Source organism: Notamacropus eugenii, chromosome 6 (genome assembly GCF_028372415.1).
Source record: "Notamacropus eugenii isolate mMacEug1 chromosome 6, mMacEug1.pri_v2, whole genome shotgun sequence".
Taxonomy (NCBI): domain Eukaryota; kingdom Metazoa; phylum Chordata; class Mammalia; order Diprotodontia; family Macropodidae; genus Notamacropus; species Notamacropus eugenii.
Genome location: NC_092877.1, coordinates 42,485,686 through 42,499,071, shown reverse-complemented (window position 1 = coordinate 42,499,071; position 13,386 = coordinate 42,485,686). Strand labels below are relative to the sequence as shown.

Genomic DNA, 13,386 nt, shown 5'->3' with positions numbered 1-13,386 from the left:
CTTTACATAAAGTGTCTTTTCCTAACCATGTTCTGTCAGGCACTTACCGTTTGAAGCGATGTTTCAGGGTGTGTGGTATGGCCTGTGATAGATTGAAATTTACTTATTAACATGTTATAATAATGCTCCATGCATATGTGCCACTTCCAGATGTCTGGCTTTATATAGTACTATAAGAGAAAACAACCATGAAGACCCAAATCAAGAATGAATCTTAAGAGACAGACAGAGAGACAGAGACAGAGAGAAAGAGACAGAGATGAATTAAAACCCCATGTCAAACAGAAATAATGTAAAGTCTGACACAGTAAGAGGAATAGACAGGTTTTCCTAAAATAAACCACAAATCAAAAATCAGATGTAAATATTTTTAGAGCAAAACCAAAAACAGCAGTAGTACCGACTGATGCAAGAAGATGATTAGACTCCAAGGAATTATCTCTGCATTGGGTTTGGTAGCATTTGGGATATAAACCACTCCACATGTAGCCTACATCATTAAAATGCTATTTGAAATCCACTGGGACTGAGAAAATTACAAACACACAGGTGAGCTGTCTAAGAAGTTCTCAAAATTCTCAGGGGTTTTCATTTATTTTTCCTTTGTTTATGTTTATCCAGAATTTTAGAAAATGAAATACAAGAGTGGATAACAGCATAGTAAAAGTAGTAAATATGATGTGCCATGAAAGTACTTAACAATTGTTCTGGGATCAACATGTAGAAATTGTGGTCATCACAATGTTCACTAGATATGAAAATTGTTCCTGTTCATCTCAGATCCATTCGGTTTAGGCCAGAGCCCGTTTTGTTTATACATAAATAAATTTCTATGAAACTCAGTCTAGAAGAAGCTGTCGATCCTGGAACAAAGGTACTGTTCCAATTGAGGGCAACTCTGCATGTGTGAAAGCAGCATTAACAATTTTGTCAAGGATCCTGATAATATTTCCATGGCATATAAGAGCATTAATTATATATGATGCCTAGATTTGGCATAAGACTATTACATATGCTAAAGGTCAGTAGTGGATAGTGGAAGATCATTCATTTCCTGGTCTTGGAAGTGACCATGACGTGCTGAAGCTTGTGAGATGATTTTCTCTTGTCCCCTGGGACTCTGAAACAGACAAGGTTGGAAGCACTGCCCCACAAAGACCTCCAAAAGTACGTAAACCTTCCCTTTCCCCAGGCAATCCATGAGCCATGTCACAGAAGAGGGTAAAAGATGGTGAAACAGGTATGTTCACCATTACTTTGTACCTCACTATTACTTTTGAATTTTGCTTTCAGTGCAAATGAAAATTTACTTCAATGTCAATTGAAGAGACAGAGTCAAACTAAGAGGGAAAGCAAGATAAGGGATCCAACGTGTGGCAAGCAAGGTATGTTATCTGAAATACTGAAACATCTAGATAGAAACCTAAGAAGACGCTAGAGAAATATAAATATTGGTAATGGCTTAGAGATGACTGTTAGCAGTGAGTGTATGGAGTAAGTGAGCTGGGTTCTCAAGGCTTAAGACGACTGGAAGGTTTTACTTGTGTGTCACTGAGTGATCAATTGCAACTCAAACGTAGATTGCCATCTGGTGGCTTGCACAGATATAGCACCTCAAGCAACTACTCATTTCTCTAACTACTATAAGAAACACTTTTCTATGAAAGCAGGCAAGTGTTTTACAAGTCTTTGAAGAAGGGATTCTAAGAATAAGGGGAGGGAGAGAGTAATTCACAATTTAAGGAAATGCTAAATTAACTGGAGAAAGACTACCTTATCTACCATATTGGTCATTTCTCTTTCTTATTATAATTACTAGAATTTTCATTATCATGTCAAAGAACAGTGGTGAAAATGTAAGCATGCCCTTATTTTACACCACTTTTTGGAGAGAATCAGACATTGAGTTTTGGCTTCAAGGAAGTATGCTTTGACTAATATGGAAATATGCTTAATATAATAGCACACATAAAGTCTATATCAGATTGCATGCCATCTTGGGGAACGGGGGAGGTATGGCACTCAAAATCCTATAAAAGTAAATGTTGAAATCAAAAAATAAAGAAAGGAAGGAAGGAAATAAGGAAGAAAGAAGGAAGGAAGGGAAAAAAAAGAAAGAAAGAAACAAAGGAAACAAAGAAAGAAAAAAAGGCCTGTCTTATTGCTGGAAGCCAAAGTCTATAGCCCCCAAAGCTCTATGCTCATTTAACGCACATCTGATATTGTGGAGCCACTCATGAAAATGTCATATTCTCTTTTACTTATTATTGCTTCCATGCAGTTTACTCTGAGAAGCCTCTAAACATAGTAATAATATATATCGATAGATAGTTCATGGATCAGTTCTCACAAATGGGGCCAATAGCTTCCCCACATGAGGCACAAGCATTTAAAATAACAAATACATATTGAGTATGGGACAACTTTCATTTCAGTTCACAGAAATTTCAAATTTAAAAAAAAATGAATATAAAGGGTTTTGCAGTGGCCCATAAGCAATCAACATAATTTTCTTCCTCATCTACTGCTCTTAACAATTTCCCTACTAACTATTTTATTGTCCCAATCAGGGAACTCCCCCAAAAAGAGAAATATCATTGGGAGTTGCCAGGCAGATACCAATCCTTCAGTGATGATCAGTGAGTACCTATTATGCTACAATGGCATCTTCTGAGACCTTGGATTCACCATGGAGGAAATCATTTTGGCTGCTACCAAGATATCCCATCATAAATGCACTGTCCATGTAATTCGTGCTAATAGCAAGCTAATAGAAGATGAGGTCATGGGGTGATAAGCGCTTGCCTTCTTCCCTCTCCTCTCTTTCATGTCATTAGTCTATTCCCTTGCTGCTGTTTCACCCATTTCCATAAACAATGTGTAAGATTCAGGAAATTCCTCTTTGCTTGAAGTTATTCATGAAACAAACTTAGATGCAAGTGCTACCCAAGAAATCTTCCTTCTCTAAAGAGAAGATCAACTGTACTGACATTGTCCAAAACTCCCTCTGTGAAACAAAATGTGAATGAGAATATGTAGTTCCCTTGGGCTTCTTCAGGATACTTCACCAGTGCAATGTATTCTACCCAAATTTGGAGTAGAAAGTTCAGTCTAAAGTCTCTAGTCTCTGTGCTTAGAAAGGGAAAAATGTAGAAGGTGTGAAGGATCTGGAGATCTAGAAATTTCCTTCAAAGATCACTTGGATAGACATATCAAGCAACCAATCAATAAATGTTACTCATTAGTGTTATTATTCAGTTATGTCCAACGGTGACTACATTGGGTTTTCTTGGCAAAGATACTAGAGCGGTTTTCCATTTCCTTCTCCAGTTCATTTTACAGATGAGGAAACTGAAGCAAACAGGGTTAAGTGACTTGTCCAAAGAAAGCCAGGAAGTGTCTGAGGGCAGATTTGAACTCAGGAAGATGAGTCTTCCTGACTCCAGGCCCAGCACTGTATCCACTGCACCACCCAGAGCTGCCCACAGCTACTCATTAGGAATCTATTATATGCCAGGTATTGGGGATACAAATGCAAAGGACTTAAATATACAACTTTCCATGTGAGTCAACTGAAAGGTAGCCATCAGTTGGTCCTAGAAGCTGGGGGAGGAACACCTCATTATCTGCATGCATCTTCCATACTACGAGGATCTAAGAGGCAGGGGGAAAGTCTGGAAAGTCTTTAAGATCACTTAACCTCGTTCAGACTCGGTTTTCTCATCAGTAAAGTTAAAATAATTACACCTGCCTCAGAGAGGTTGGGAGCATCAAATGAGATGTCTATAAGGCACTTTGCAAAATTTTAGAGTACTGCATAAATGTTAGTTATTTTTATCATTTCTTTCAGTAGATTATGTCAGGGGATAGCACCTCTAATCAGAGTTCATTCTTCCAAAAGTATGAAACAACCAATTCATTTTGCAGATATCACTACCTACTGAAACTCATTCCCAAGGTGGCACCAAAGAGGTGGATTTAAACCTGTCGATTCATCTTGGGGCTGCTGTAATCACTGAAACTTAATTAGGAATCCATATGATAATAAAGATGGAAGGATTTCTACAGGTCGTCATTGAAGACTAAACCCTTCATTTTAGATTGGAGGAAACAACCACAGAGAGTACTCAGGAAGGTATGGGGTTAAGTCCTACATCAGGCAGGTAATGACTGTTTAACTCTGGACATGTTCATTAACTTCTCACTACCGCCAGGTAGTTCTCTAAAGCCACATGTTGGCAAATAGATACAGATCTGCTTAGGTACAGTCCTTTCCCTGTCTGGAATACCTTACACACCAACTTAATCACATACCCAGATCAAACGCTGTCTTACTTGATGTGATGCATCTTTCTAGTATGTCAAATTATATTTGTGCCCAGATTCACTCATATACAATTCTGGATATTCTTCCCACATTTGTGTCATCTATAGATTTCATCAGCATGGCATCTATCCCTTCATCAATGTAATTAGCAAAATTATTGAAAATACTCAGAGCCAATGAATGAGAGATCCCTAGGACTCTTTACTAGAAGCCTTCCTCCATGTTGACACTGAGCCCATGAATGATTCCTCCTTCATCCTATCAACTAAGCCTAAACCCAACTAAAAGTATCATCATCTATTCCAAATCTTTCTACCTTTTTATAGTAGCTATTATGGAGAAAGTACACAATAAATGTTTCCTTGCTGGTCAATTGGACTCTCTGACAAATATAGTTTGAGAAACTAGTATGCAAGGATATGATCACCACGGGATTTCCTTCATTTACCAGTCTAGTAACAAAGAAAGAATTTTTTAAAAGTGGAAATGTATCCACTGGGCATAAATGTGGCAAAGAGAACAACATGATGCAAATTATAGATTCAATGTAAATACCTAGACTACTTCATAGAATTTAAGTAAAGTAAAGTAAAGTAAAAGAATTTAAGTAAAGTAAAGTAAAGTAAAAACAAAATGAAAACAAAAACAAAATAAAAACAAAAAAGAAAATGAATGGACAGGAATATGAAGACAAATTGTGAAGGAAATGGGGGTTACTCACAGTTCCAACTCTCTAACTATGTTATAGTGCAATATTATACAAATTGTCTGATACTGGCAAAAAGTAGGGTAAAAAAGATGTTTGAAATAGAATACATAATCCAAAATTATAGATAAAACTATGCAATAAACTAATGCTTGATTTTAAAAAACTAGGATCTCAAAGTATTGCAGAAGAAATTGTTTCATATCCACTACTGAAAAAATTGGTGAGAATAGTGTGAAAATGAATTAATTTTTAATGCTTCAAACAGTACCAAAAAGAATTCTTTTTTCAAGTCAGGTAAAATGAGAAAAGAGATATTGAAATGATATGCGTACTAGAGTTGTAGGGGAGAAAATTTTTTTACCTATTCAACAAATAGAAAATTTTTGAGTTAAAATAAATGAATTTAATCACACAAAATAAAGGGTTTAGGTACAACAAAAGCCAGTGTATTCAGATATATAGAGAATATCTTTGCTGCAAATATTCCTGACAAAATTCTGACTGCTAATTTATAAGGAATTGATAGAAATTAAGAAGAATGAGTTCCATTCTCCACAAGCAAAATGGTAAAGGAATAAGAATGAGCAGTTCTTCAAAGAAGAAATGCAAATGGCCAACAGCAACCTGAAAAACCTTCAGTAATCATACAAAACCAACTGAAATATTGTCAAGCATACAATCTACCTTTGACAAAACAGACGACAGATGCAGAGTGCAGAAGGAAAAACGTATTTTTTGAATGTGGTCATTGAGTGAATTTGTTTTGCTTGACGATGTGTATCTCTTATAAGGCATTTGCTTTCCTTTTAAATGGGATGGGGAAATAGATTTCTGTTAGCTAAAAATAAAAATAAAAACTAAAATAATAAAATAGATTCTTATTCTCTTTTTATTTTCAGATGGTTAAAAACAAAATAAAATTTTGGTCAGAATTGCAGCAAAAACAGGAGCACTGACTATTGCTCACCTGTCAATAATAGTAACCCTTGTGGAAAGCAATATTGTAACAGGCAATATGAACTCCACAAAAAGTTCACACTTTTCCCAGTGATCATACTGTTAGCACTACCATTACATCCTAAGAATGCTCTTAAAAGGGGGTGGGGGAAAACCTATCTATATAGACATTTTTGTAGCAATTTTATCCGTAATAGAAAAAACCGGAAATGACTTGCATGTTCAATGATTGGGAATAGTAGCCATTTTGGAAAATAGATAAAAACCAAAGAAAGGGCTATTGCTTGGAGTCAGTAAGATGCTGATTAATGAACAATCAATTAATGGACAATTCAGAACTACACAATTTTTATTTTATTCCTCTTTTTGCTGTCAAAAACAATGACAATTGAATTGAAAAGGACAAACCAATGAGTAACTGGACACACGGACAAACAGAATCATAGATTGCTAATCAAAATAATTAGAAAAGTAGTAGAGATCACTGAGCTGTCACTGAGAAGTTCCAGTGAGCAGGCACATATGAACTACATCCCAGGATGAATAAAAAATTAATGGATGTTGATTGCTAGGCCACTCTCAGTGATGTATGAAAGATCATGGAGAATAAGAGGGATATGAAAGGACTGCAGAAGTGCAAATGGTTGAATTTCTTTAGTGGGGAGGTGGATGCCAGGAGGGAGAAAATAGAGTCCCCAAATTTCAGGGTGCTTAGCCCAACTTTGATTCCTGGGGGAATTCTACAACATTTTTTGATTTACACGCTTAGTGAACATATACAATAGGAATCAGAAAAAAAAACCAGCATGGTTTTATCATCAAGGCAGCTAGGTGCTGCATTGAATATACTATTTGGCCTAAAGTCAGGAAGACCTGAGCTCAAATCCAGTCTCAGATACTACTTATGTGACTTCGGACAAGTCATTAAATCTCTGCCTCAGTTTCTTCTTCTGTAAAATCAGCATAATAGCATCTTCCTCTCACGATTGCTGTGAGGGTCAAAAGGGATAATAATTGTAAAGTACGTGATGCATAGTAGGTGCTGTATTAATGCTAGTTGCTGTTATCATCATCCTCAAGGACAAACTGCATCCTGGGTCATCTCCAGTCATCCTGATGGAGATCAGGTCACTAGACCCAGATGACTCAGGAGAAGAAAATGAGGTTGGTGACCTTGCACGGCCTTCCCTCATTCCAATCAAAGTCAACTGTATGTCATGTCATCATCTTGATGTCATGATCTTCTTGGAGAAGCAAGGACAAACACAACCCGTGAGTGAGTAGCAGCTCCTCTTCTCTCCTCTCCTCTGGTCTCCTCTGCTCTGCTCTGCTTTCCTCTCCTCTGGTCTTCTGCCCAGGGGAAAGTAGAATCCATCGCCAAAAGTTACCTTTTTCCTTTGGGTTTCATGGCTACATTTCTTGCTCAAAGATCAAGCCTTAAACCCAATTCACTCTGGAGCTCATAGCCTGGACAACAAGTCCCCACTGACCTTGCACAGAGTGAATGTAATAACTAAATAGTAATTCTCTCTCTTTTATCAAGGAACCCTGAGGGTCTGCCCCTTCCAGTTTAATTTTTTTTAAGGGGCCATCCCTTGAGTAACTTAAAGGAGCCTATTCATTAAATGTGTGTATCTCACTCAAAGTGAGAATGTGATAACACCTTATCCTGAAAGGGCCAGGGTCTCCCATTGCATCCTGGCCATCTCCACTCATCCCAATGAATATCAGGCCACTGGATCCAGATGGCTCAGGAGAAGAAAGTGAGGTTGGTGACCTCCTTCACTCATATCAAAGTCAACTGCAAGTCATGTCATCAGCTTGATATCATGATCCTCTTTGAGAACGATGGACAAACACAACAATAATCATCAAGGACAGGTTATGTATGTCTAACATCCTTCTCTTTTATGACAGTTACTAGCTCTGATGGATCTGAGGAATTCTTTACATCAGGGACTGTTAAGAAATGGTGCCACAAACACCCTGGAAAATCCAGTAAAGCCTTGGTACTACTTCTCAAAACAATGTTTTTAAATAATTAAAGGAAATGTTAAGTTTCAATTAGACATCAGTAAAATTAAAGTTTATTTTCAACCAACTTCATGGACCCATGGAAATTCCCTGTTCTAGACAATCAAATGATGTGGTGGAATATAGTTTAACTGAGTTTCTTATGCTACTCTTGTGAACAGGTGGGAAAATAGGGTTTAGCATTTGAAGAGAATACTTGGGTTCTGACTAATTGAGTGATAAGACTCAAGGAGAAATCGTTAATAGTCAGTCAATTTTTTCAGCCTCTACCCAATCACTAGACATGCAAGTTATTTTTATTTTTACTATTCTGAATAATGGATGCTGCTATGAAATTTATGTACAGAAAGGTTCTTTTCCCCCTTTTTAATGACATTTTTAAGATAAAATGTATTTCTAATAGTAGGACCACTGGGTTCTTATTGAAGTTATTAATGTTATTAGGGTTAAAAGAGTCTACAGGGATGCATTCAAGTGATTTATCCTTGGTCCTGTCCTGATGGAAATATTTTTCAATAGCTTAGATATTGGAATGCTTATCAAACTTGATGACACTAATGTGTGAGGGAAAGCAAACATTTTAGGTGACCCAACATAATGACCCAGAATCCTGATCTAAAAAAAAAAAGATATAAACAGACTAAAACATTGCTCTGAATCTAATTAGATAAAAATCAATAGAAATAAACGTGAAGTGTCATGTTTGTGTTTTTTAAAATTATTTTTCCAAGTACAAGATATGAGAGAAGTAAGAAAAAAAACTATATCTCAGAATAATCAGGGGATTTTAGTGAACGGCACAGACAATACGAGTCGAGAGGATAATGTTAGCCAAAAAAAAATGTCAACGCATATTTAAGCTATACAAGTGAGGCATAAAATTCAGAACTAGGAAGATAAGAGTTCTACTGTATCCTGCCTCAGTCAAATCAGATCTTCCACAGTACTGTGCATAATACTCAGATACATATTTTTGGAAAATATTTACAAGCTGAAGAGCATCCAGAGGATGGTACCACTCCTTGTGAAGAGTCTAGAGACCATGCTATCTGAGGACCAATTGAAGGAATTGGGGATTTTTAGCCTAGAGAAAAAAAAAAGACGGGAACGGGGGAGACTTAAACCTGCCATTAAATGTTTGAAGGATTGGCACATGGGAGAGTCATTAAATTGGTTCTGCTTATTCCCACATAGAAGAATTGGGATAATTGGTCAAGTTATGAGGAAAAACAAGATTTTAGATGTAGATAAAAAAGTTTCTACCAACTAGAATTACCTGAGGATATAGTGAGATCCCCTTTTCTAGAGGTCTTTGAGGGAAGACTATTATGACTGTTTGCTGGAAATGTTCTAGAGGAAATCATTTAACACATGTGGATTGAAGTGCATGAGTTTTGAAGCCTCTTCACATTCTGAGGTTCTGTGACCCTACCACCACTTCTTTCCCAGCTTTTTCAATCTAATACCTACACCCACTGACTAGGTGAACTATGATTCATTCCATGGGAAAAGAGAATCAAAAGAGCTTTCAAAGAGTTCATCCTTCATTTTCCTTTGGCCTCTATCTTGATCTATCAAAATCTCTGAAGCAAATTCATCAGGGATACTAATGCATCCAACATTTCACTGGGAATTTTTAAATTTTTAATTTTCAATTTTTAAAAAAGCAACATAGCAAGTATAAATTAAGAGAAATGTGGTAAAAGATAGCACTTGTAAGAAAAACCCGAATATTGTAGTAAATTGCACAGACGGTAAGAGTTTACTGGGAAACAATAGAAAAACAAAACTAAAGCAGATTTAGGTTATAGTAAGAAAGGCACTGTATGCCATGGATCCCATAGTGTTCCACTGACCTCCCCCTTGTACGGATTTTGTGCATTCTTCTTCTGAATATACATTGTGAAAACAAAGAAAACAAAGAATTTTACATCAACAACAAAACTACTATTAATGAAAGCAGTACTTAAAAAATGGAGGGTTCACCATGCAGGAATATGATTACTACAACATTATTCAAACTGATGACAAAAACCTACATTTCCGTCAAACTAGCAATCACGTTGAACAATATGAGATTCATTGGCTTTTATTTTCAGCACATTTAAGTTCACCAATTTAATTCAATAACAATGACTACATAAAATTTTTCAAGCTCATTTATTTATTAATACTACTCACACCTAACAATTGGAATAGAATGTAAGCTGTCCATGGTCTGGGCCTATTTTCTTGTTGTCATGATATCGTTAACACAATAACCTGAAAACAGGAGGTGTTCATTGTCGTACAGAATTTAATTTATGCAAATAAGTGTTTTGTTCCTATCAATTTTTTCATGGCCCCCTTCACTTCCTTGTTCCTCAGACTATAGATCAGGGGGTTCAACATAGGGATCATTACAGTATAGAAAACAGACACCACCTTGTTCTGATCAGTTGAATATATTGACTTGGGCATCACATAAATGAATGAAACGGTCCCAAAGTACAATATAACACCAGTAAAGTGAGAGGAACATGTGGAGAAAGCTTTGGATCTCCCCTCAATGGAACGAATCTTCAGGATTGAGAAGAGGATGTATACATAAGAGACAGTAATGATTGAAACTGCTACTATAATTATCGAGCCTGCACAGAAAGAAGGAATAATTTCAAAAAGAGGGCCATGAGAACAAGAAAGTTTCAGCAAGGGTGAGTAGTCACAGAAGAAGTGATTGATTTTATTGGGTCCACAAAAAGACAAATTCAATAAACAACCAGCAAAGCTCCAACCATTCACACAACCACCCACATAAGATGTGATGATCAACAGAGTGCAGACCCTGGTAGACATGTGGGTGGAGTAGAGTAGGGGGTTACAGATGGCCACATATCTATCATAAGCCATCACAGCCAGCAGGAAGCACTCAGCTGCCCCAAAAATGGCTAAAGAAAAAAGCTGCACCACACAGCCTTGCAAAGAGATTGAGTTTATGTGCCCAAGAAAGTTCATGAGCATCACAGGCATGACTGATGAGGAAAGTCCAATATCCACAAAAGCCAAATGGCTGAGGAAGAGGTACATTGGAGTATGAAGTGGGGGACTCTTTCGGATCAATACTATGATGCTGAGATTGCCAAGTAAAATGAAAATATAGATCCCTAGAAATAGCACAAATAAGAAGACTCGAAGAGTTGGGTCATCTGTTAACCCTAAAATGAAGAATTCTGTCACTGTGCTGGAGTTTTTACCAGTCATCGGTTCTCAGGTGGTGCCTGTTAAGACAAAAAACATGAGGATTAGAAAGAAATAAAAAACTAAGAGTTGAGTATTTTTTTGTCTATTGAAAAAATATTTATTGCCAGCCTAATATTCCCAAGATCCCATGCTGGACAACAATGGAAATAGAAAAATGAATAAGACATAGGAGGGGATATCAGATACATAAATAAATAACATCACAAATAACCAACAAAATTGTAATACGGTCAGTGTATAAGGTTCATACAAGTATCATGCTTTGAAAATAGAGAAGAAGGAAGTCAGGGATTCCTTCATGGATGTGCAGGTATCTGAACTAAGCTTCAAATTCAGTAGATTCCAATAGTAAAAGAGGGGATTGGGATGCAAGAGATTAAAAATAATCTGATACTAGGTTGGCTCAGAAAAAGCCTGGACACAACAGCACACTTAGTTCATATTTAGAACATTTGGCCAGTTTAATATGTTGAAAGTTTTGTTAACAACATATTAACAGCAGTTCTGATGTGCCCACATTGCAAAAGTTCATCCACAGAGATAAACCATAAGGAACCCAACTGACTGAACAGCTGAGAGTGCCCAACCTCACACACAGTCATAGAGATAGATCACTGAAATCTAAACTGACACAACACTTCAGTTTGCTCATATTCACACGTATAGCCCAAAGCAAGTGGGCAGATGAAATATTATCCATTGAACTTCATCAACACAGAAATTCCAATCCAGAAAGCCATGGTATAATAAAGGTCAATTTTAAGGTATCCATTCTAAGAGAGCTACTCTAGATAAATGCCACCTATTCTTTTGTTTTGTTCTTTGCAGACCTGATGAAACAATGCATTTGGTAAGTCGACGTTAGGGAGATTTATATTGACAATACACCTGCAAAGCATGCAAACATTTATGTTGGGAAGATTACAAGCAGACATTTGAAGAGAATGTTCTATGGCACATCACATCTTCACAGTCATAAAACTGAGAGGTAGAGAGAACGCAAGGTACGGTTGTGTTTATATTTGCTAATTGCAAATCATGGAACAAGTTCTGTGGGTAAGTCAGTAGTGATCTACTCTCGTATTGCTAAGAATAGACACAATGTGTTAGACCACCACCTGTGCCATATGAGGAATTACAAAGGGCACATTAAAAAGAATGAAGTTGGAAAAAACAGATGAATATGACTAAATGTGGACATAAGAAATCAGCGTGAGAGGCAATACTGTTGTAAAAGCACTGAGGGAATCTATTTCCAAGGTATCACAGAGATGGGAAGATTCTAGAAAAATGGAAAAGCTCACAGATGATATTCTTGCCCATTCCTGCTGATTCCTTCATCTCTCACAGTTTTAATTTCCCCATTTGGAAAATGGAGGTGCTAATAGCAGCTACCTTGCCATGAGAATCAAATGAGATAATAAATGTGAAGCATTTGGCAAACCTTAAAGCCTTATATAAATGCCAGCAATTTTTGTTTCATTCCTTTGATATACAAAATGGATTATTGGGAATACATTGGTGTCTAGGGGGCCATTCTTTTTGTCTTGCACTTAATACACCAAGACACACACATACATGCATGCATGTATATATGTATGTATACACGTACATATATATAAAAAGATATACATATATGTATATTGTGTTAGTGTATACCTATGTTAGAAAGATAACTTCTTTCTTTCGTTCATGTTAGATCACTAATTGAGCTTTCAAAACAATGTCAAAAAAAGATATTTCAAAACTATTAATTATTTACAGTAATATATTCTGTTTTAAAATAGACAATGATAATAACATTTACTATACCAAAGAGTGCAATTTCGTGTGAAAATTTTGGTTACCACTTATAAACAATTTTGGCAATATGCAGGATGATTTAATGATGCAATTTCAATACATTACTTTGAGCCAAAAATCAGGTATTTGCTATATGTCTGAAACATCAGAATTGTTTAGCCTTAATTTATTAGTAAAAGATAAATGAGAGATAGCTGCTAGGGAAGCATAACGAAATTAATAATATTCAAGTCCTAGTTGATGATTAGCGAAATTTTACTATTTAAGGTAAAAACTCTTGATATTGTTTTGAGTTTTGATAACAGGAATATTTGTC

At 36.4% G+C, this 13,386-nt stretch overlaps 1 protein-coding gene across 1 annotated transcript; it reads right to left on the bottom strand.

The window, feature by feature from the left end:
* Positions 1–10,323: 10,323 nt before the first annotated feature.
* On the bottom strand, positions 10,324–11,271 carry LOC140512845 (olfactory receptor 5P80-like). Its single transcript, XM_072622215.1, has one exon. It carries the CDS (start codon positions 11,265–11,267, stop codon positions 10,329–10,331), a length of 939 nt encoding a protein of 312 aa, XP_072478316.1. The 5' UTR covers positions 11,268–11,271; the 3' UTR covers positions 10,324–10,328.
* Positions 11,272–13,386: the final 2,115 nt, after the last annotated feature.

Bases quoted from the DNA above. Each gene is read 5' to 3' on its own strand.
- LOC140512845 (XM_072622215.1), bottom strand. From the start codon at position 11,267: ATGACTGGTAAAAACTCCAGCACAGTGACAGAATTCTTCATTTTAGGG.